At 46.0% G+C, this 22,601-nt stretch overlaps 1 protein-coding gene across 1 annotated transcript in view; it reads right to left on the reverse strand.

Moving 5' to 3' along the window:
- LOC123774031 (uncharacterized) overlaps window positions 1–22,601 on the reverse strand; it is a 67,578-nt gene that overhangs the window by 35,042 nt on the left and 9,935 nt on the right. Inside the window, exons 4-10 of the mRNA XM_069318919.1 lie at window positions 20,694–20,814; window positions 17,232–17,357; window positions 13,640–13,763; window positions 8,429–8,554; window positions 7,297–7,428; window positions 4,320–4,466; window positions 153–367 (exon numbers count right to left, since the gene is read on the reverse strand). Of these exons, the coding sequence (XP_069175020.1) occupies window positions 153–367; window positions 4,320–4,466; window positions 7,297–7,428; window positions 8,429–8,554; window positions 13,640–13,763; window positions 17,232–17,357; window positions 20,694–20,814 (991 nt within the window). The remainder of the gene's footprint in view (window positions 1–152; window positions 368–4,319; window positions 4,467–7,296; window positions 7,429–8,428; window positions 8,555–13,639; window positions 13,764–17,231; window positions 17,358–20,693; window positions 20,815–22,601) is intronic.

The following is a 22,601-nucleotide window of genomic DNA, read 5'->3' on the forward strand; positions in this document are numbered from 1 at the left end:
TATAAATATATCAACACAAATTATACAAATTTAATCCATCCTTCTGAAAAACATAAGAACTATGATCAAAACAATTAACACTCACTTTTAACGTGCTTCTGCAAATGAACTGTTCTTTTGACATGTATACAAAACAATCAATATTTTTTTACCCTCTGAGTTGCTGCTAAGACACTGCATCTCCACATCCTGGTTACCCTTTTCCTTCTCCCGAGAAACAGTATTCCTAGAAGAAACGTTATTCTCGTTGTCTTCATAATCCATTGTAGAATTCTTTTTAAACTTTTTGGGTTTCAGTCCAGGTGAAAATGGGCAATCCAGTCTGGGTGTGGCAGGGATTCCAAATGGAGTTTGGTGCTCCTTTTTTCTGCATGAATAGAAGGTTACTGGTTAATTTCAATGAAATATTTTAGAATTATATTACAACTGTTAATGTATTTTACAGATCCAAAGTTCAATATATACTGTACTGTACTTTTCTGGGGGGAGCCCCGTCGGCTCCCCGGAGCTATCCCAGGCTGATATGCTAATGTCAGACTTTGGCATCAGTCATGTGTATGGAGTTCTTAGGCCTACCGGGGACCACGGCCAGAACCGGGCCCCCTCAGAGAGGCAAGGGGAGCAATGGCCTATAGAAGCCCCCGTGTGGTTGGAAGCATTCTATGTCTGCCATCGACCGGAACAGGCACCCAGAAAGGTAAGCGCCTCAAAACATCACCGGTGCAAGAACTGAACCCTGTGGTACTCCGACCAAGCGGACAGCACGCTGGACACGTGATCCTGTGGTCCCGGGTTCAATCCCGGGCGCCGGCGAGAAACCACGGACAGTTTCTTTGACCCTATGCCCCTGTTACCTAGCAGTAAATAGGTACCTGGGTGTTAGTCAGCTGTCACGGGCTGCTACCTGGGGGTGGAGGCCTGGTCGAGGACCGGGCCGCGGGGACACAAAAAAGCCCCGAAATCATCTCAAGATAACCTCAAGAAGATACCCCCACACGCAGTCGCAATATCAAAACCACAGCAAAACGTCACCACACTCCCAGAGGAAGTGACAGGGTAGAAAAAGACAAACTGTAACACAAGTGGCACACAACAAGGGGACACAGGTGGAAACCAGGTACCCAACCGAGCCACAGGGACGTTAGAAGAAACATGAGCAGTGTAACAGGCAACCGATGGAACACATTAGGCAGCCCACACCTGGGCTGCCGACTCAGACTCTTACAACACGGCTGAAGGAAACAGGCTCGAATACCCCCGTCGCTACCCCGGAAGGGGAAGTCCCCGAGACCAACCGAGTCTCAAAACCATGGAAGCCCCGCCCCGACCCCAAACCCACAGACGGTAAAGACCCGGATGTAGAGAGGAAGGGGGGGGGGACCCGACAAGACAACCAACGAAACCGGGGCAGCCTCGAGGTTTGCGGGGAGCAAACAACTAGCGCGTTGCCACTGAAACCCAATGTGCAACGCCCGTGCAGCATGCACTCACATTCAGTAGTCAGTGTAAGACTGGGTAACCGAGTCACAAACAAGCAACAAAACTTGCAGGATCCTGGGCCAAAGGTGCCACCGACCCCACAGGCTGCAGACGGAGGCAAAACCGTGAGAGTCACCCTGAGACAAGGGGACAGAGTAACCCTCAAACTCGCACAAAGCGAGGGAGGGGACTCTAGGGCCACATCTATCGGGCCCACGCTCCCCCTATGGGTTTCCCAAGGTCCCAAGCATTTACTATAAGAGGACTCACGCTCAGGTAATCCCAGGCAGGGTACTGCTAACCAGCGTCCATGTCTACCAAACAACATTCTAAGAACTGAACCCCCGGGACGTGTACACTCACGGGGACCTAGCAGGGGGAACCACCTGAAGAAGGAAGAGACTCACCACAAAGGGGGAAAGAACCAAAGGCAGAGCCCCAACCAGGTAGACAAACAAAAAGAAAAAGAAAACCCTGCAAGAGTACAGCATACCCAGTCGGAACAGAGCCGGCCGCTATGATTGGTGAAAACAAGCTGTGCAGCACCCTGTGCCCCGCTAGTGCAAACTGCCCCTTATCCTAAGGCGAACAAGGGAGACAGAACCCCCCATCACACAAAGGGCGGCCGAAAACCGAGCAGCAAACGGCCTAGCAGAAGCAGGACCCAAGGAACTTGTGGAAGGTGGCCCCAAGCCCAAAGGGCAGTACTTACAGGGCACCTAAGGAAGGGAACCCTAGGCGCATGCAGCCCGAGTACTGGAGACTCTCTCCTGGCTCACGCACCACCTAGAAGACAGACATCACACTCTAAGTACAGTGCTGAAACAACCACTGGAGCCGGAGCACATAACCGGTACCATTAGCATCAGCTGAAGAACTGAGGTGTGGATCGCCGGCGTGGTAGGTCTGGGGCATCCCCTTCCCCCTCCCGGGGAGGGGGAAGCTGCACAGACAGCAGCGCGATGATGGGTGACGTCATACTAGTTTGCTCGTTTTTGTTTGGGGAGTTCTATCTACTCGTTCGGTTTTTGGTTGCAATTTTCATCAGAATAGGGGTTTGTTTTGGGACGCCTACCTTTCTGGGTGCCTAACCCAGTCGATGGCAGATATAGAATGCTTCCAACCACATGTGGGTTTCTATAGGCCATTGCTTCCCTTGCCTCTCTGAGGGGGCCAGGTTCTGGCCGTGCTCCCGGTAGGTCCATAAGAACTCCATACACATGACTGATGCCAAAGTTTGACATTAGCATATCAGCCTGGTAAGCTCTGGGGAGCCGTAGAGGCTCCCCCAGAAAAATGAAGAATTTTGAAAACCAGAACAAATGTCAAAAAGGTTCGTTCGGTTGTCTATAGGTACGCTGCTCCATGTTTCTTAAATAAAAAAAAACAGTTGAAACAATTTGAAAATTGGACAAATGCCATAAAGGTTCGTTCAATGTTTGTCGGGTAGGCTGCTCCATTATTGAGACATAAATGAAAAATACAAAACATATGGAACACATTTGAAACAAAGAAAGATTGTTATAATGGAGCACCCTACCCATCAAACACTGAACGAACCTTTATGGCATTTGTCCATTATTCAAATTGTTTCAACTTTTTTTATTTTTTATTTTTTATTTTTTTATTTAAGAAACATGGAGCAGCCTACCTAGAGACCACCGAACGAACCTTTTTGACATTTGTTCTGGTTTTCAAAATTCTTCATTTTTTTTTTTATTTTCGTTTTTTTTTATGTAAGAAACACGGAGCAGCCTACCTGCCGACCACCAAACGAACCTTTTATAAGACAAATGAAAAATAAATATTGAACAAATTTGAAGAAAGAAAAATTTTATGAAGGTTTGTGCAGTGTATTCACCTAGTTGTGTTTGCGGGGGTTGAGCTTTGCTCTTTCGGCCCGCCTTTCAACTGTCAATCAACTGTTTACTAACTACTATTTTTTTTTCCTCCACACCATACACACATACACCCCAGGAAGCAGCCCGTGACAGCTGACTAACTCCCAGGTACCTATTTACTGCTAGGTAACAGGGGCATTCAGGGTGAAAGAAACTTTGCCTACTTGTTTCTGCCTGGTGCGGGAATCGAACACGCCCCACAAAATTACGAGTCTTGCGCACTATCCACCAGGCTAACAGGGCCCCCCCCCCTAATTGTATGTATAGTGTATGTAAGGTAGGCTGCTCCATTATGTAAAACATTGAATATTATAGTGATGTTTTTTGGTGGTAGAACGGATTAATTTGATTACCATTAATGTCAATGGAGACATTTGTTTTGTATGACGTCCATTTCACATGACGACGACGGCGCCGGAACGGATTAAATTCGTTATTCGAGGTACCACTGTACTAGTTCTATCCAGAAATCCAACATTATATTTGTAACTCATCTTGTATGTATGTATTTTTACCTTAATAAACATTTGATTTGATTTTGATTATGATTTGATTGAAATTAGGAGGATGAGTTGTTGTCTACATGTGTAAAAGGATGTGTTGTATTATTTGATGTCAGAAAAATTAAAAACCTTTAGCAATAAAATGAAAATAGCAAAATGCTTAATAGACAAGAATCCTTGGTAAAAGGAACAGGTCCAGACATAATGAGTGTGTTGGTACAAGGTGCCACTACATACAGACACCTTTCCTGCAAGATGTCTGGGAATACACCCTTCATGACGACATGAAGTGCACTAAATTCAGAACTCTATATTTTGGGGAATCCTTAATTTCAATAAATAGTATAGTCCAATATGTGAGACTAGTATAAAAATATTAAACTGATTAATACTGACCCAAATTATGCACAACTTTACCTTAAAAGTATATAATTACCTGGCTAACCCATTTTTGTGAACCAAATGGGGGACGACAGACATGCTGGAACGGAAGAGCAAGGAAGTACCCCGAAACCGAAGAGAACTCACAGCCAAGAGAAAATTTAGCAGAGGCACTTTTGAGTCACTGCCTACACCAAAAATTCTGAAAAAATGAAATAAAAGCATTACAAAATTATATTAAAAAATCCAGGATTGAATGTAATTAAATACCTCATACTATAGTGATGGGCCATTCAGAAACTCTCTGATGCTATGACCTGGAAGCATCCAAGTCTTTGGGCACACATCAGGAATCTATGACCCCACAAGTGCCATCCAGGGTCCAAGATCAAAACTTGGCTCACTCATAGAGGAAAATTAGGAAACTAGACATCATAGATTCCTTAAGAAGATCCCAAGAAAGCCAAAATGCTCTAAAACAAACAACTTAGAAAAAACCAGCGTTGAATGTAATGAAATGCCATTTTCTGGGTGAGACCCGGAGGCTCCCCGGAGCTTTACCAGGCTGATATGCTAATGTCAGACTTTGGCATCAGTCATGTGTATGGAGTTCTAAGGCCTACCGGGGACCACGGCCAGAACCTGGCCCCCTCAGAGAGTCAAGGGGAGAAATGGCCTATAGAAACCCCCATGTGGTAGGAAGCATTCTATGTCTGCCATCGACCGGGTCAAGCATCCAGAAAGGTAAGCATTCCAAAACAAACCCCTATTCTGGTGAAAATTGCTACCTAAAGCCGAACTAGTGGATAGAACTCCTCAACAGAAAACTAGCAAACTAGTATGACGTCACACGTCACCGCGCCGCTGTCTGCGCAGCTCCCCACCTCCCCCAGGAGGGGGAAGGGGGAGCCACAGACCTCCCACGCCAACTATCCACCCTTCAGTTCTTCGGCTGATGCTATGGGCACCGGTTATGTGCTCCGGCTCCAGTGGTTGTTTCAGCACTGTACCTAGAGTGTGGTGTCTGTTTTTTAGGTGGTGAGTGAGCCTGGAGTGATTCTCCAGTACTCGGGCTGCATGCGTCTAGGGTTCCCTTCCCTAGGTGCCCTGTAAGTACTGACCTTGGGGCTTGGGGCCACCTTCTACAAGTTCCTTGGGTCCTGACCCTGCTAGTCCGTTTACTGCTTGGTTTTCGGCCGCTCTTTGTGTGCTCGGGTGTTCTGTCTCCCTTGTTCGCCTTAGAGTAAGGGGCAGTTTTGCACTGGTGGGGCGCAGGGTACTGTGCAGCTTGTCTTTACCAACCATAGCGGCCGGCTCTGTTCCGCTTGGGTACGCTGTCCTCTTGCGGGGTTTGCGCCGGAGGCAGCCGGCGCGGTGAGGTCCGGGGCTCCCCCCCTCCCCCTCTCGGGGCGGGGAGGGCTGCGCGGACGATCGGCGTGGCAGTAAAGTGTGATGTTTGCTTCTTTCCTTGGGATTGTAGGGAGTTTCTACCTCTCTGTTCGATTTTTTGTTTTAGTTTTTTACCATGTGGGGTTTGCTTTGTTATGCCTACCTTTCTGGGTGCCTAACCCCGGTCGATGGCAGATAAGGAAAACTCCAACCATAAGAGGGTTTTCCAGGACCATTGCTCCCTGAAACCGCTCTGAACGGGCCAGGTTCTGGTGCTGGTCCCTAGTAGGTCTGAACTCCTTAGCTAATGTCCCGGTCTAATGTAACATACATTAGCCCGATAAGCTCCAGGGAGCTGTAGGGGCTCCCCACAGAAAAGAAGAAGCCAGCTGCAAGTAAACAAAATGCCCACCAGGGCCAAAAGAACGAAAAATCCCAATGCCAGAATAGAGCATGAAGCTCGCCCACCCAACAGCCGGAGGCGAAAGAAACCAAGAACAAAACCTTCAAAAACAATTCCAGACCAAAGGGACTACCACAAAACAAGCAGACAAAAGAAAAAAAAAAGACCATGGTCAAGAGACCAAGCAAGCTCAGGTGGTGCATAAGCAGGCTGGAGGTGAACCAATACGCAAGTGAAATGGAGCCAAGGTAGTTTCAACCCCGAAAGCACGCTGCATCAGCTCCACCAACGCCACATGTTACGAGGCAACATTATTTGGTATAAGATGCTGATCAACGAAAAAGCCAAGAAAAAAAGGAGAGGACTACCTGCTCAGATACCGAGGAACAACGATGAAGAGAAAGGAAGTGACAAAACGAGAATCATGATACCTCGTACTGCCGCTTTGAGATAGACCGTAGGTTGGTCACAAGCAACGCCACCACTTGATCACCACAGACATGGCTATAAATACACATTACAAAATTCAGACACGTAGAGCAGTGGAGAAGAACCAGAGAAGTACGTCACTGGGACGACCCGCTGATAGAGGGCAGAGCTGCAGAAAAACACCCAGATTCGGACACTGAGCAAGCAGCGCCCGATACCAAGGCTGAACTGGCCACAAAGGAGCCAAAATGACCACTCTCCCCTCATTGTGAGAAAGAGTTCTCACAATAAAAGAAGGGGATGAAGAGTCCATTTTGGCTCTCCCCCAGGAAATAAATTGATAAAGACATTCAGAGAATACCTAATCAACCAGATTGACTCATACATCAGGCTGCAAGCAGCAGCATTGAACAGCCTGATTGACCAGACCACCAACCAGGAAGCCTGATCAGAGACCGGGCTACAGGGGAGTTTATCTGACTTCAAGGCTTTGGTTCTTGTGAACCCAACCGATGCCTGTAAAGTTTCGTTGACTTTGTGAATGCTTTCATGGTGAAATGGCACAATGACATTTGCTCTCAGCCCCTGCAAGGGATCCGGGTTCTAGCTCTTGTCCCTTTTAGGCCAAACAGAAATCCTGTGACTGATGTGACTTTGTAGCATGGTGCAATCTCAGCAAGATAGCTACAGGGAGCCACCAAGGGCTTCCCAACAGAAAGACACTGGTGTTAAGGACGTCATTTAAGTTTGTACAATCACGTAGAATATATGATCAGGAATATATAATCTGGTAAGAAAAAAATGTACTTACTCAAGAGCTGCTTTACTTTTTTCCTTAATGATCTCATCAGTAATTTCATGACCATGTAATACAGCAATGTCCCGCACCATTTCCTTCACTTCGTGCACCTCCAGAACTCCATCATCATTTTTATCATAATACCTACAATATATCAAAATCAGTTATAAATACCACTAAATATATTATTTTTAATAATAAAAAGACAAATTACCTTTGCATTCCTCCTCAGTTATTGACCATATTACAGCCTCAAACTCAGTCTCTTCACATGTACTCCTCCCTTAACACTTGGTCATCTCATCCATCTAATTCCAGCCCCTGACCCCTTGTCCTTCCCTTTGTAACTGACAAGCATGTTTTAATGAACTGTACAGTAATTTTAAGTGTTAATTTTGGTGTTGTGTTAGTATAGGTTATGTAAATTGTTAAGAATTCTTAACTTCAAGATGTGTGGCATCAATCAAGAAGACGAACACCAACAAGGTAAGTTGAGGTTTCTTGTTGAATATTAATACAGTAATTAAATGTGGCAAGGCAATTCAAATTATGTTCTTTGTAGTATAAAAATTGTTGGAAATGGTCACTTTTGGACTCGTAGGTGAAAAAGTACCATTATCCGAAAAATGTGTTAATCCGGTTGGGGGTCTTTCCCATGTAGTCCAGATGATCGAGTGGAGACAATTCAACTTTGTTACCTCAATTCTGGTCCTAGGTCTTTCATATTGGTATCAATGTATTCGCAATGAAATTCCCTACAGGAGTATATGCATATAAAGTTCAAAACTGCGGCAAGACTTTCCCGAAGATGCCGCTACTTTCCTGCACCGACGACGGAATGCTGCGTCATTAGTGGGACTCCTGTTGCTGAGCGGACGACGTAATGCTGCATCGTCCGTAGGCGAAAATGTTAAGTGAGAAGGTGGTAGATGCCAAAACTGTCAACAGTTTCAAAGCATCATACGACACAGAGTATCAGGAAGATCGGACACCACGAGTGTAGCTCTCATCCTCTAACTACAGTTTAGATAATTACAAATGAAAAATTTCTTAATTCATCAAAGTATTGGCAAAAATCAATGGCTTGAACAAGTAAAAGTATTGCAGTAACAAACACAAAAGTATGAAGTAAAATATCACTCACTTAAATATGCAACGACACCTTAATTCTGCAGGTTCTTTTCCATGACTTGTCATTGGATCCATAGCGGTCAGCCCCAAAATAAACTCCCGCGCACCTAACTCCCCCTCTTTTTTTCTGTCAATTGCTCTGAAAAAGAAAACCCCAGCATTGAATGTAATGAAACGACATTTTCTGGGGGAGACCCAGAGGCTTCCCAGAGCTATCCAGGCTGAATGGATATGTACAACTTTCTGGCATCAGTCAATGTGCTTGGAGTTTTGTGGGCCTAGCAGGTACCATATCATATAAATACATTGTCCAATGTTATTATCAGTTACTTTTAACAATGTCCAAAAAACCAGCGTTGAATGTAATGAAATGCCATTTTCTGGGTACCTGCTTGATACCTGCTTGATGGGGTTCTGGGAGTTCTTCTACTCCCCAAGCCCGGCCCGAGGCCAGACTCGACTTGTAAGAGTTTGGTCCACCAAGCTGTTGCTTGGAGCGGCCCGCAGGCCCACATACCCACCACAGCCCGGTTGGTCCGGCACTTCCTCTTAGAAAACAGTCCAGTTTTCTCTTGTAGATGTCCACGGTTGTTCCGGCAATATTTCTTATAGTCACTGGGAGGACGTTGAACAACCGCGGCCCTCTGATGTTTATACAGTGTTCTCTGATTGTGCCTATGGCACCTCTGCTCTTCACTGGTTCAATCTTGCATTTTCTTCCATATCGTTCACTCCAGTACGGTGTTATTTTACTGTGTAGATTTGGGACCTGGCCCTCCAGTATTTTCCATGTGTATATTATTTGGTATCTCTCTCGTCTCCTTTCTAGAGAGTACATTTGGAGAGCTTTGAGACGATCCCAATAATTTAGGTGTTTTATCTCGTCTATGCGTGCCGTATATATGTTCTCTGTATTCCCTCTATTTCAGCACTCTCTCCTGCTCTGAAGGGGGAAGCAAGTACTGAGCAGTACTCAAGATGGGACAACACAAGTGACTTGAAGAGTACAACCATTGTGATGGGATCCCTGGATTTGAAGTTCTTGTAATCCATCCTATCATTTTTCTGGCTGACGCAATATTTGCTTGGTTATGCTCCTTAAACTGCTAATGCTGGGTGAGTCCCGGAGACTTCCTGGAGCTATCCAGGCTGAATGGATATGTATAACTTTCTGGCATCAGTCAATGTGCTTGGAGTTCTTGCCTACCAGGGACCACGAACCAGAACCTGGCCCCCTCAGAGAGGCACGAGGAGCAATGGCCTATAGAAACCTCCCGGTGGTTAGGAGCATTCTATGTCTGCCATCGACTGGGACAGACACCCAGAGAGGTAGGTGCCCCAAAACAAACCCCTATTCTGGTGAAAATATTGCTACCGAAAGCTGAACGAGTGGACAGAAATCCCCAAACAAAATTATCAAACTAGCATGACGTCATCACGTCGCCGCACCGCCGTCTGCAGAACCTCCCCTACCCGAAAGGGGGAAGGGGGATCCCCAGACCATCCACGTAGGCGATCCAACTGGCAGTTCTTAAGCTGGATGTCAAAATACGCGAAAAACACTGCCGACCAGCGGGAGGGAGGGAGGGATGCTGGGGAGCCTCCAGGACTCGCTCAGAAAATGGCTTTTCATTACATTCAACGCTGGTTTTCTGGGGGATGGGAGCCCCATCGGCTCCCGGAGCTACCTCACCACAGATAAGGAAAATAGGGAAGAATCCGGGAGGCGGACGCCACGCGCCCTAACCTAAAAAACCAAAACGAGGAGAAGAAGAAAACAGACCACCCAGGCCAACGACCAGGACGGCACCGGAAAATCAAGAGTAGACCGGAGGTGAAACAACGCCCAAGACAGCAAGCGGAACGGAGCAGAAGGAACAGCCACATAGAACGCAAGCTGGAGTGGCCCCGCCAGCACCATCCAAGACGAGGCAACAGTACACGGTCCCAGAAGACGGTCCCGGAACAACCCGGAAGGGAAGACAAGTCAATGCTATCACAGACCAAAGGACCCTTTGCATTGATAGGAAAACCGGAAGGACCACCAGGAAAACTATACACCACCTTCGAGACAAAGCATGCAGGCAGGAGACCAACAACGAAACCTCCAGTGCCCACACAAGCGACGAGAACTAGATACAAAACCCCCGAGACGCAAAAACCCGAGGGGAAAAACGAACCAGCCCAGTAGAGAGCTGGACCGATCCGCAAAAAGAGGCAGAGCCGCGGTAAGATCCACAGGACCAGAACCGAAGAAGGTGGCAGGTCCTGCCAGGCAGGCAAAACCAAAAAGAACAGCCGCCAGGGAACAAGGAACCCAATCCTAGAGAGCCAAAAAGGAACCAACCCGGGCAAGAAGAAATGCCCCATCCGGGAGGAACCCCCTAGGATTCCTGAAGGACCAACAAGGCCAAACACCAAGGAGCCAGGTCCAGGCAGAGGCCAATGAGGAAAATGAGCACCACGAACGAAAGTGCAAGGCGCAAAGCGAAAACAGCGACCCCGCAACCCAAAGGAGCAGCGCAACTGGCTCCAGCAGGGAAGAACTACGCACACATCCCTCGAGGTATCCATGAGGAGAACTACGCAGGACATGAATCCGCAGGAAAACAAAAACACACGTTCCGGAAAAGAAACAAAGAAAAGCCGGAACCAGGACCGGAATCCCAGCTACCCGTCACAAGAAAAGGAACCAGTAGGGCAGGAGTAGTGGACCGAAAGTCTGCAACCCCCCCCACAGAGAGTGCAACACAGAAGCCTGCAGTGAGATACAAGAAAAAGTGAAGGAACTTAGTACCTAAATTGAACACCGGGGTAGTCCAAAAGCAGGGAACTGAACATGGACAGAGGCCCATCCAAGAACCCAACAACAGTACAGCCAAAAAGCACCGATCCAGATACACAGTCAAGTGTAGCATAGGAAGAGGAAAAATGGAAAAAGGCCAGGAAAACCCCCGAATACGGACCAAGTAGCAGCCGGTAAGGCAATGAACACGACCAACCACAAAATGTGTAGTGGAAGGTGCATATACACAGAGGGACACCATAGATAAAAGGGTGCAGCCAGGCACCGAAGATAAGCAAGAAAGTGTCCAGAGATCAGAGACCAAGCAATAAAGGAGGACACAAACAAGGACCGAGGGAATGAGGAAGCGTCCAAATAGAGGAAGCCGAAAAACGAAACAAAAAGCACCGATATGCGGGGCATTGCCCCACAGGACAACGAAGACCCCCAAGAAAGTCACCGAAGACACCCGCAAGGTGTCCAAACAAAACACACAACACCCAACACCCCTGTTGGGAGCCATTGACACAACCCTGCCAAGCGGGGAAGTGACAGAGTAAACAAGGATGGAGTAGCGCCCAAGGGTGGTACATGCACAAGGGGACACAGGAGGAAGCTGAGTACCCAAATGAGTCACAGACATTAAAAAGAACCTGATCAATGTCAGACGAGGTAGGAAATGGAAGGCACTAGGATGCGAAGTGGTGGAGGCAGATGCCACACACACAGGAGCAAATGCAGAGAGGATAGAGCCCAGTAGGCACTGGAAACCGCACACCCGTCGAACACAGTAGAGAAGCAGGACCAAAGAGCCAGAGCTCAGCCCCCCGCAAGCACAACTAGGCAAGCACCCCACAGAAGTCGAGAACCAGCACCTGGCCAACCGTGTCGCCAGACAGGACAATCTCACCTGCAGAGCGGAAACACGACCATGCCACGACACAGTCAAGCTGAGTAACATACCAGGAGCATTGCTAGTGGTGTAATTACCTAAGTATAGTTACAGGATGAGAGCTACGCTCGTGGTGTCCTGTCTACCCAGCACTCTGTCATAAAACGCTTTGAAACTACTGATGGTCTTGGCCTCCACCACCTTCTCACTTGTTCCAACCGTCTACCACTCTGTTTGCGAAAGTGAATTTTCTTATATTTCTTCTGCATCTTTGTTTAATTAGTTTAAATCTATGACCTCTTGTTCTTGAAGTTCCAGGTCTCAGGAATCTTCCCTGTCGATTTTATTATTTCCTGTTACTATTTTGTATGTAGTGATCATATCACCTTTTTCTTCTGTCTTCTAGTTTTGGCATATTTAATGCCACTATCCTCTCCTCGTAGCTCTTGCCCTTCAGTTCTGGGAGCCACTTAGTAGCATGTCTTTGCACCTTTTCCAGTTTGTTGATGTGCTTCTTAAGATATGGGCACCACACAACCGCTGCATATTCTAGCTTTGGCCTAACAAAAGTCATGAACAATTTCTTTAGTATTTCACCATCCATGTATTTAAAAGTAATTCTGAAGTTAGAAAGCATGGCATAGGCTCCTCACACAACGTTCTTTATGTGGTCCTCAGGTGATAGTTTTCTATCTAAAACCACCCCTAGATCTCTTTCTTTATCAGAATTCTTTAAGGTTTTCTCACTTAATTTATAGGTTGTGTGGGGTCTATGTTCTCCTATTCCACATTCCATAACATGGCATTTATTCACATTAAATTCCATTTGCCAAGTGATGCTCCATATACTTAATTTGTCCAGGTCATCTTGAAGGGCATGACAATCATCTAAGTTTCTTATCCTTCCTATTATCTTAGCATCATCAGCAAACATGTTCATATAATTCTGTATTCCAACTGGTCGATCATTTATGTAGACAATGAACATCACCTGTGCAAGAACTGAACCCTGTGGTACTCCGACCAAGCGCACAGCACGCTGGACACATGATCCTGTGGTCCTGGGTTCGATCCCGGGTGCCGGCGAGAAACGATGGGCAGTTTCTTTCACCCTGATGCCCCTGTTACCTAGCAGTAAATAGGTACCTGGGAGTTAGTCAGCTGTCACGGGCTGCTTCCTGGGGGTGGAGGCCTGGTCGAGGACCGGGTCGCGGAGACACTAAAAAAAAAGGCCCCGAAATCAACTCAAGATAACCTCAAGAAGATACTCCACTTGTGTGGAGTATCTTCTTGAGGTTAAGCATAAGAAAATATTGCCGGAACAACCGTGGACATCTTCAAGAGGAAACTAGATTTATTCCTTCAAGGAGTGCCGGACCAACCGGGCTGTGGTGGGTATGTGGGCCTCCGGGCCGCTCCAAGCAACAGCCTAGTGGACCAAACTCTCACAAGTCAAGCCTGGCCTCGGGCTTGGGGAGTAGAAGAACTCCCAGGAACCCCATCAACCAGGTATGACAAGAGTAACTGATGTCAGATAAGAAACTTACCTAAATATATCCTTTTCTTTACCTTTCCAACCTAACTCGGAAATCAACTGCTTCATATCTAGGTAAGAAACTGTTGAGTGAGGATAGCCACATCTCACAAATTCCTCAAAAAAAAGTTCTATATCTGCAAACAGAAAAAAGATAAATTACACACAAATACTAGTAGTTAGAAAACAATTATATCAAACAAAATTTTTGATGTTATTACAAACTGTAATTACAAAGTCCACTAGGGAATAATCCAAAAGACATAACACAATAACTACACATTCTTAAATAAAAAATTGGAATCATTAGAAATCTTATCATTGAAAGTCAAATTTGGTTCTTTATAAAAAAAAAAAAAACACCGTTGAATGTAATGAAACTCCATTTTCTGGGTGAGCCCCTACGGCTCCCTGGAGCTTATCGGGCTAATGTATGTTATATTAGACCGGGACATTAGCTAAGGAGTTCAGACCTACCAGGGACCAGCGCCAGAACCCGGCCCTTTCAGAGAGGTTTCATGGAGCAATGGCCCTGGAAAACCCCCTTGTGGTTGGGGTTTTCTTTATCTGCCATCGACCGGGATAAGGCACCCAGAAAGGTAGGCGTAACAAAACAAAACCCACATGGTAAAAAACTAAAACAAAAAAATGAACAGAGAGGTAGAAACTCCCTACAATCACAAGGAAACAAGCAAACAAGCAAATACCAAACTTTACTGCCGCGCCGATCGTCCGCGCAACCCTCCCCGCCCCGAGAGGGGAAGGGGGAGCCCCGGACCTACCACGCCAGCTGCCTAGGTTCAATTCGGAAGTTAAGCTTCAACCAAAGCGAAAAAAACGCCACCCGATAGGAGGGAGGGTTGCTGGAGAACCTCCGGGACTCATCCAGAAAATGGCGTTTCATTACATTCAATGCTGGTTTTCTGTGGGGAGCCCCTACGGCTTCCTGGAGCTACATACCTAAAGAGAAGGTAAAGAAAGGGCTAACCCGGTAGGCGGCTGCCACAAACTCCACAACGCGAAGCCGAGACAACAGGCTGCAACCTGCAATCCAAGGCAACAAGAACGCACAGGAGCAGATGCGCATAAAGAATGGGAGGGCCAAGAACCTGTGCGACCCTCAAATCCCTGTGCCCGAAATGAGCCCCTAGACGTCAACAACACAGCAGCAAAAGCTGCAAACGTCCGAACAGCACGGGCGCAAGGACAGACCGAAGGCTGGAAGACGGAAAAACTCTGCGGATGACCTGGGAGACCCGAGCCCTGAAACAGGGAACGAGGGGAACCAGATCAACCCAAAATGCATCCCCAGACACGGTACGCAGGTAACGGCAAAGCATCGCAACCGGACAACACAGGACGCACCCCCGGCCGAACCAATCAAGCATTAATAACCCTAAGGACCCCTCCGGAGAGCAGCCGTCTCGACCGTCTCCAGAAGGACGGAGAAAGGCTGCAAACATACAAACCTACCACCAGTACCAAAAGAGCAGAAACCCATGCACCGGAAGAGAGCCGGAAGCTCCCCCAACCCGACCCGCAGAGGCCCATGCCAACAAAATATGGCCTATGAAAACCAAACTTGAACCGAAGGGGTTACCACAAGCTGAGGAAAAGAAGAAAAGAGGGCACCCTGATCAAGGACCAGGATGGCTCGGGTGACGCATGAGCAAGCCGGAGGTGAAACAAAACACGAGAAAGCGTATGGAACGGGGCGGATGTGACGTCCACCCAGAACGCAAGCCGGAGCAGCTCCGCCAGCGCCGCACGAAGCGAGGCGACAGTATGAAACATCAAATAACTGTAGCCCTGAAAACCCAAGAAAGGACAAGACAACCCAATGCAAAAGAGAAAACAACCTACGAAGAGCAAGAAAAAGGTGAATAAAAACACCAGGAATGTAATACTGTCGCCGAGACGAAGCTCGCAGGTAGGACACCATCAAAGAAGAAGTCTGTTCCCAGCCTCTGGGCAGAGCAGACGTGCGGGTCAGGCGCTCCACCATACCAGCCAGGCCGCACCCTCAGACATTGAATATGATCTCTTCTCAATAATGCTCACTCACTGTGCCCCGCCATAGCGTCCCTCACACAATAACAAGCGAAGTGAATCTTGCCGGCATTGCCTTAATAGAGTTTCTTAGAGAAATGCGGAGCTTGTGTGTGAGGGTGGCAAAACTCTTAAATAGGATTAGTCAGAGTCTCAGAGCCAGCATTCCTAGGCAGCTCTGAGCCTATAGGTAGGAGCAGTAGAGTGAGCATAATCAATATATGTGTATATGTGTGTATATGTATATATATTATTAAATATGACCGAAAAAGTAAGATTAATAATTCTAACACGAATTTTCTCGATCTTTCTTATGTTTCTTTTCACTGTTGATGGTAATTGAAAAATCAATTCTCCAAATTCATTTTTATTTCTAGTCTGACGCGACACTTGAGCACGTTTCGTAAAACTTATTACAGTTTCAAAGACTTTTAGTTTACACACACACACACAACTATAACTGAATAGAGCTTAAACATCTTCGATTTTTTATACCTGCATTTGGGTGAGGTGATATGTTACAACAGTTTTGGATGAGGTGAAAACAAACTTTCAACACAAGCCAGAACACAAAACAATGGGTATTGAAGGTAAGAATGGAAGTAATTGCAGAGGGCCTATTGGTCCATATTTCTTGATGCTTCTATATTGGAGCGGAGTCTTGAAGTGGGTAGAATATAGTTGTGCATTAATTGGCTGTTGATTGCTGGTGTTGACTTCTTGATGTGTAGTTGGAGTTGGAGCCACTTGACTATGCACGATCCCATCACCCGAGGAACTGAAGTGTGGATGTCGGCGCGAGGGTCTGGGGCTCCCCTTCCCCCTCCCGGAGAGGCAGAGAGCTGCGCAGACATGAGGCTCGTGTGACGTCATGCTTGTTTGCTTGTTTTTCTTTTGGGGAGTTTGGGGTTTGTTTTGTGGCGCTTACCTTTCTGGGTGCCTGTCCCGGTCAATGACAGATATAGAATGCTCCAAATCACATGTGCATTTCTATGAACCATTGCTCCTCGTGCCTCTGTGAGGGGACCAGGTTCTGGCTCGTGGTCCCCGGTAGGCCTAGAACTCCACCCACATCGACTGATGCAAAATAATTAGGGTATCCATATCAGCCTGGATAGCTCCGGGGAGCCATAGGGGCTCCCCCCCAGAAAAAAATCAAAAATTTATTTTTAATTATTTCTCATTTTCATATTACAGCCTTTTTTGGCCATATCGCATACGAGCAAAAGAGAGATATAATTTGTAAGTGGACAGGTTGGCCTCTCTGAGGGGGCCAGGCTCTGGCTCATGGGCCCCAGTAAGCACTCAAACTCCAAGGACTGATTGCACCACACTAATATAGCACATGTCAATTTGATAGCTTCAGGGAGCCAACAGGACTCACCTCAGAAAATTATACTGTGTACAATCAAAAGCATTGTTAATGATTGAAAAAGGAAGATAGTTGTAGAAAAGCTAAAGCTACAATAATAGATGAGAAGAAAACGTCCTTTGAAAACAAACAAAGTAACATGCATAATTACCATTCAAATATAAATGTACAGTATCAACCTTACCCTGTTCACGATAACCTGATGATCTCAGTATTGCATCAACAGGTGTTCTCTGGTTAGCATCAACCTGTCGCCAAACCTGATGCGGACCAACCTCTCTCACAATGGCCCCTACACAAAGGCTCTCACCTGAAATACATAGCTGACTTAAGAAAAAAACAGCGTTGAATGTAATGAAACGCCATTTTCTTGGCGAGACCCCGAGGGCCCCCCCGGAGCTATACCGGGCTGATGTATATATATATTAGACTGTGGCAACAGTCAATCGAAGGAGAAAGTTATAGCATTAAATATTACGATAGATACTGGTATCATGAGGAGACATTCACATATGGGACTAATAGAACAAGAACCCGGGAATGTGATGTTATAGTGGCCAGAATATGCCTGGGATATAGAGGTATCTGGCAGCTTTCTCAAAACCCAAATGTCGAGTACACAATGTGTCAACTTTGTGAAAGAGAAAACATGCACTCTCTTGAACATTATATTGTAGAATGTCCCATATTGTCTGACTTTCGCCCTCCTGGGCTGAGGTATGCTGAACTGTGTAATTACTATATGAGTACTGGAACACTTGATGATATATTGGACTTGTACTCAAGATTGACCATGTAATGTATCAATTATGCAATGAATGTATGTATGTGATGTAATTATATAACCTGAGCTTATAAAGCACCTTAATTACCTTCAGTAATTAAGTGTTTAATTGCACACTAGTTTCTCTATCAGCTATCTCACCCTGTCAGAGTAAAAGAGACAAATATATGTGAATGCATGTGTGTGTATATATGTATGTATATATGCGAACAAGCCTGAATGGTCCCCAGGACTATATGCAACTGAAAACTCACACCCCCAGAAGTGACTCGAACCCATACTGCCAGGAGCACTCTGCAACTGGTGTATAGGACCCCTTAACCACTAGACCATCACGTTCGGACAAATGATGATGGTAGCCGAGGCTAATTCCCTCATCATCATATATTATATATATATATATATGATGATGGGGAATTAGCATATACTAGTATAGGGGATGATGCATATATAGCCTCGGCTACCATCATCTTTTGTCCGGTTGTGATGGTCGAGTGGTTAAGGGGTCCTGTACACCAGTTGCAGAGTGCTCCTGGCAGTATGGGTTCGAGTCACTTGGAGTGGCAAAGCCAGAGAAACAGCAACGCCAGGCCAAATACGGAAAAACAGGACAGACCATCGGTCGTGACGATGGACATACCCTGGACGGAACCACATAGAAAATCAGCCGTCGAGCTTTTCGCCTTTTTCTATCCCTTCGTTGTTGTTCTTTGGCTTGACCAGATTGTTTTGTCCTTTTTTGGGGGCCATTTCTAGTTTGGCATCTTTTGGCAATTGCTGTTGCCTCTTCTCATTCGGCATTGGTGGGGCCTCTCATGCTTGCATTCGGGGTCACTGTTTTTGGCCCCATTTTGCGGGCTTTCTCATGCTATTTTCCACCTTTAGTCTGCTTGTGCGCTGCTTGAGCCTGCCTGATCTCTGGACAGGTTTCATTCTTTTCCTTCTGCTCGTTTGTGGTGGCCCCTTCAATCCATGTTTTGTTTACTTAGCCCTGATGGGCATTTGGTCGTCTGACACTGGCTCCTTCTTTTCTGGCAAGGGTTGGGTTGGTGGTCTTCGGGTGGGGGTCCTTTGGTTTTTGTTGCTTGGATCCCTTGGCTGGGATGCATCCTGTGTGTTGTTGAGTGACTGTTTTGCCACAGCCTTTGTGCTACCAGTTTTGTTTCAGTGGCCTCATTGTTGTTTCCCTAGTTTCCTGTTCCCGGTCTTTGATGGACCTGCGTGACTTTGGGTCCTTGGGACTTTGGTTTGTTCTGATTGTCTGTTGTATTTTTGACTTGTTACCTGCAGTGCTACCACCTCCCTGGTTCATGCCCATTTTTGTCCTTCTCTGCGGGTAGTTAGCTTCAGGGAGCCAATGGGGGCTCTCTCAAGAAAACTAGCATTAAATGTTATGAAATCCCAATTTCTGGGCGAGCCCCAGAGGCTCTCTGACATCCTTCCTTTCCCAGGGTGTCGGCGTGTTTCATCATCCTCATAGAAATGAGGGTGGTGGGGCCCCAGCTGACCTGATCTACCTCCCTCCTTCCCCCAATTGAGGGGAAAGGTGGGGCAAAATAGCTTTCACTAGTTTCACAAAATTTGGGTGATTTGTTTTCACTATTGGTGGGAGTTCTTTTGGCAATTTTTGAAGCTGTGGTCTCATTTTAACCATGCAATTACCTGTTTTGTTTTGCCTAACTTTCTGGGTGCCTTCCGTGATGGTGGCAATTATGATTACTGTAAATGTTAAGTGTTCATAGGCCATCGCTCCTTGCGGCTCTCTGAGGGGGGCCAGGTTCTGGTTCGTAGTCCCCAGTAGACCAATAGTAGTCCAAGATTGAAGGCACCGTATAATATGGCACCGAATCAGTGATAGTAGCTTCAAGGAGATTCTGAGGCTCATCCAGAAATTGGCGTTCATTACATTCAACACTGGTTTTATTTGCTTTCCCCCTTTTGTCTCTCCTCTTTCCTGAGGATGTAGTTGCTCAGATTCTCTCATTTGCTGCAGTGGCTTGTCATCCCATTAGTCAGATATTATTCCATCAGGGGTTAAGTTCCCCTCTTCTCTAAGGAGAAGGTAGGGTTGGGACCTCGCCTGCTGTTGGTCATGGAATGCCATTGATGGAGTCATGATACCAGAAAACATGCAGAAATTTTAACATTCAGTAAAACCAGTTTTTTGCACACAAACTCAGATTTCATCCAAATCAAGAGACGGCATAATTCGATCAAAATTGCGGCAGAGTTATTCATAAATTTGTTTTCCTGTAGTTCAAATTAGTAAGCAGCCTGTGTAACAGAATGTGTTAGTGGAAAAACCCAGAACAGGCCCAATACCTTTACTCTGGACCACAATCCAAAGAAGAGATAAAGGCCTAAGATTAGCAGTCACCTAACAGGTATTGTATAGGCTTAATCTTGGAGATAGGCAGGAATACAAACACCCAGTAGGCATGTTACAAAAGTTTGTTTATATACAGCTGAAATGAGTATACTCAGTGCTGTAACTGAACCCAGACATACATAGGTTCAATCTTGATTAGAACTTGGAGATGACCAACCCCTTTTGGAAACCACTTTGGGAGGCATTGAGCAGCATCCAGTGTTTGCCTTTCCCCCCACTGTTACTTGGTAGGGATATGGGAAAAGATCCCAGCCCCAATCACCAGTTGATCGATTGTTGAGAAGCGAGACCAGAGAGCCAGAGCTCAACCCCCGCAAACACAACTAGGTGAGTACAATGGGGATGGCATGTTGACAGTGCCTGGCTGTGTCTCATCCTCTCCTTGGGAAGACTAGGACAAGTGCCTATGGAAGCAATCAAGATCAAAAATATTAGTGTGTATGGAAGTTACACACTAATAACAACACACTTACCAGTTAACTGCTTGTTTACATGTTCCGCAACTAGTAGTATGTCTTGTCTTTCTAATTGGCTGCCAGGAATACTTCTCAGTTCACTCATTGTAAGCTTTTGTTGACCATCTATAATTTGCAACTGCAGAAAAATACAAGCAGGTAATAAGGCATGGCCCTCTCCTTTTAATATAATATACTGTACAGTATATAGTATGATTATAACTTATTTATGTACCTGAATTATTATTTTGGCACAAACAAATATACCCCTTGATATAACTGAACTGGCTCATTTGCTTCATTTCAATGTACACTGTGTAAATGGCAATGTTATTACTCTCCCAAAGGTATTGTAATAAATCAATCTATACTGCACCTACAAATGAATAAAAATCCAGCACGAATGTAATGAAATGCTTCTCTTGGATGGACCACTCAGGGAAACGTCAAAGCTTTGGAAACACATCAGGCCGCTAACGACCCACAAGAACCTACAAAGAGCCAGGACCAGAATCTGGCCCTTTAACCCTTGTCGTGCACCTATTAAATGTAATAACTCCGTGGTTTGCAAGAAAAGACCAGCGTTGAATGTAATGAAATGCCATTTTCTGGGTGAGTCCCGGAGGCTCCCCAGAGTTATCCCAGGCCGATATGCTAATGTCAGACTTTGGCATCAGTCATGTGTATGGAGTTCTTATGGGCCTACCGGGGACCACGAGCCAGAACCCGGCCCCCTCTAGTGAGGCAAGGGGAGCAATGGCCTATAGAAACCCCCGTGTAATTGGAAGCATTCTATGTCTGCCATCGACCTGGTTAGGCACCCAGAGAGGTAGGCGTCCCAAAACAAACTCCTATTCTGGTGAAAATTGCAACCAAAAGCCGAACGAGTGGACAGAACTCCACAAACAAAAACGAGCAAACTAGTATGACGTCACCCATCGTCACGCTGCTGTCTGAGCAGCCCCCACCTCCCCGGAAGGGGGAAGGGGTAGCCCCAGACCTACCACACCAGCGATCCACACCTCAGTTCTTGAGGCTGATGCTATCGGGTCGGTTGTGTGCTCTGGCTCCAGTCTATTTGTGGCGTGACAGTATTTGGCATAAGATGACGGTCCTGAAAGAGCCAAGAAGGACAAAACAACCCGAACAGAAACAGAAAACAACCTAAGAAGTGAATGCTATCGGGTCGGTTGTGTGCTCTCACTCCAGTAAGAAGGATATTTAATTAACAATAACGTTTATATTCAGGGCTTCTCATACCCCTGATGCGTATTTGTTTCTGTCTCCCTTGCCAGATGTAAGACGAATCTTGTTATTCACAGATCATTCTGACTCTGGGCATGTTGATTATTAAATATAATATTGAACTAGTTATCAGCTATTCTTAGAAGTGTTAAAGTAACTAGTAATGAATGTCGGTGAAGACTTGTAATGATTAGGGATGTATAATCAGTTAGATATTTTCCCGGCAGCAACTTGAGAGAGCTCGGGGTTGTGCGAGAGATCTTTCTTCTGGTTCTGGCGGCTGTGGTGTTTACACTGTCCCTTGTGGGTTCTGTTCTCCTCCTCCTTCTCTCTTCGCTTACCTTATTCTGTGTTTGTTATACAAGATAAGTATCTGACTGTGTATTACTGTGTTACTGGCTAGGTGTGAATTTAGTTCTTGTGTAACCTTAGCTAGTGTTTTGGTATCTCTAAGTGTACTCTAGGGGACTAGTGAACCCACGTGTGCTTAAGTCTGTGATACCTATGATATAAGTGCCAGTCAGGAAAGTAGTCTCTACCCTAGTTGCAATTGTAAACCTTGCATCCTGCTTATGTGGACCAAGGTATTTAATGTAAGGTAGAGTGGCAAAGTGATTTATTGTATTAATGTATATGGGGGGTTATTAGAGGGTTTAATAAATAAGGAATAAGCTAAGAGTA

This window comes from Procambarus clarkii, chromosome 91, assembly GCF_040958095.1.
Source record: "Procambarus clarkii isolate CNS0578487 chromosome 91, FALCON_Pclarkii_2.0, whole genome shotgun sequence".
Classification (NCBI taxonomy): Eukaryota; Metazoa; Arthropoda; class Malacostraca; order Decapoda; family Cambaridae; genus Procambarus; species Procambarus clarkii.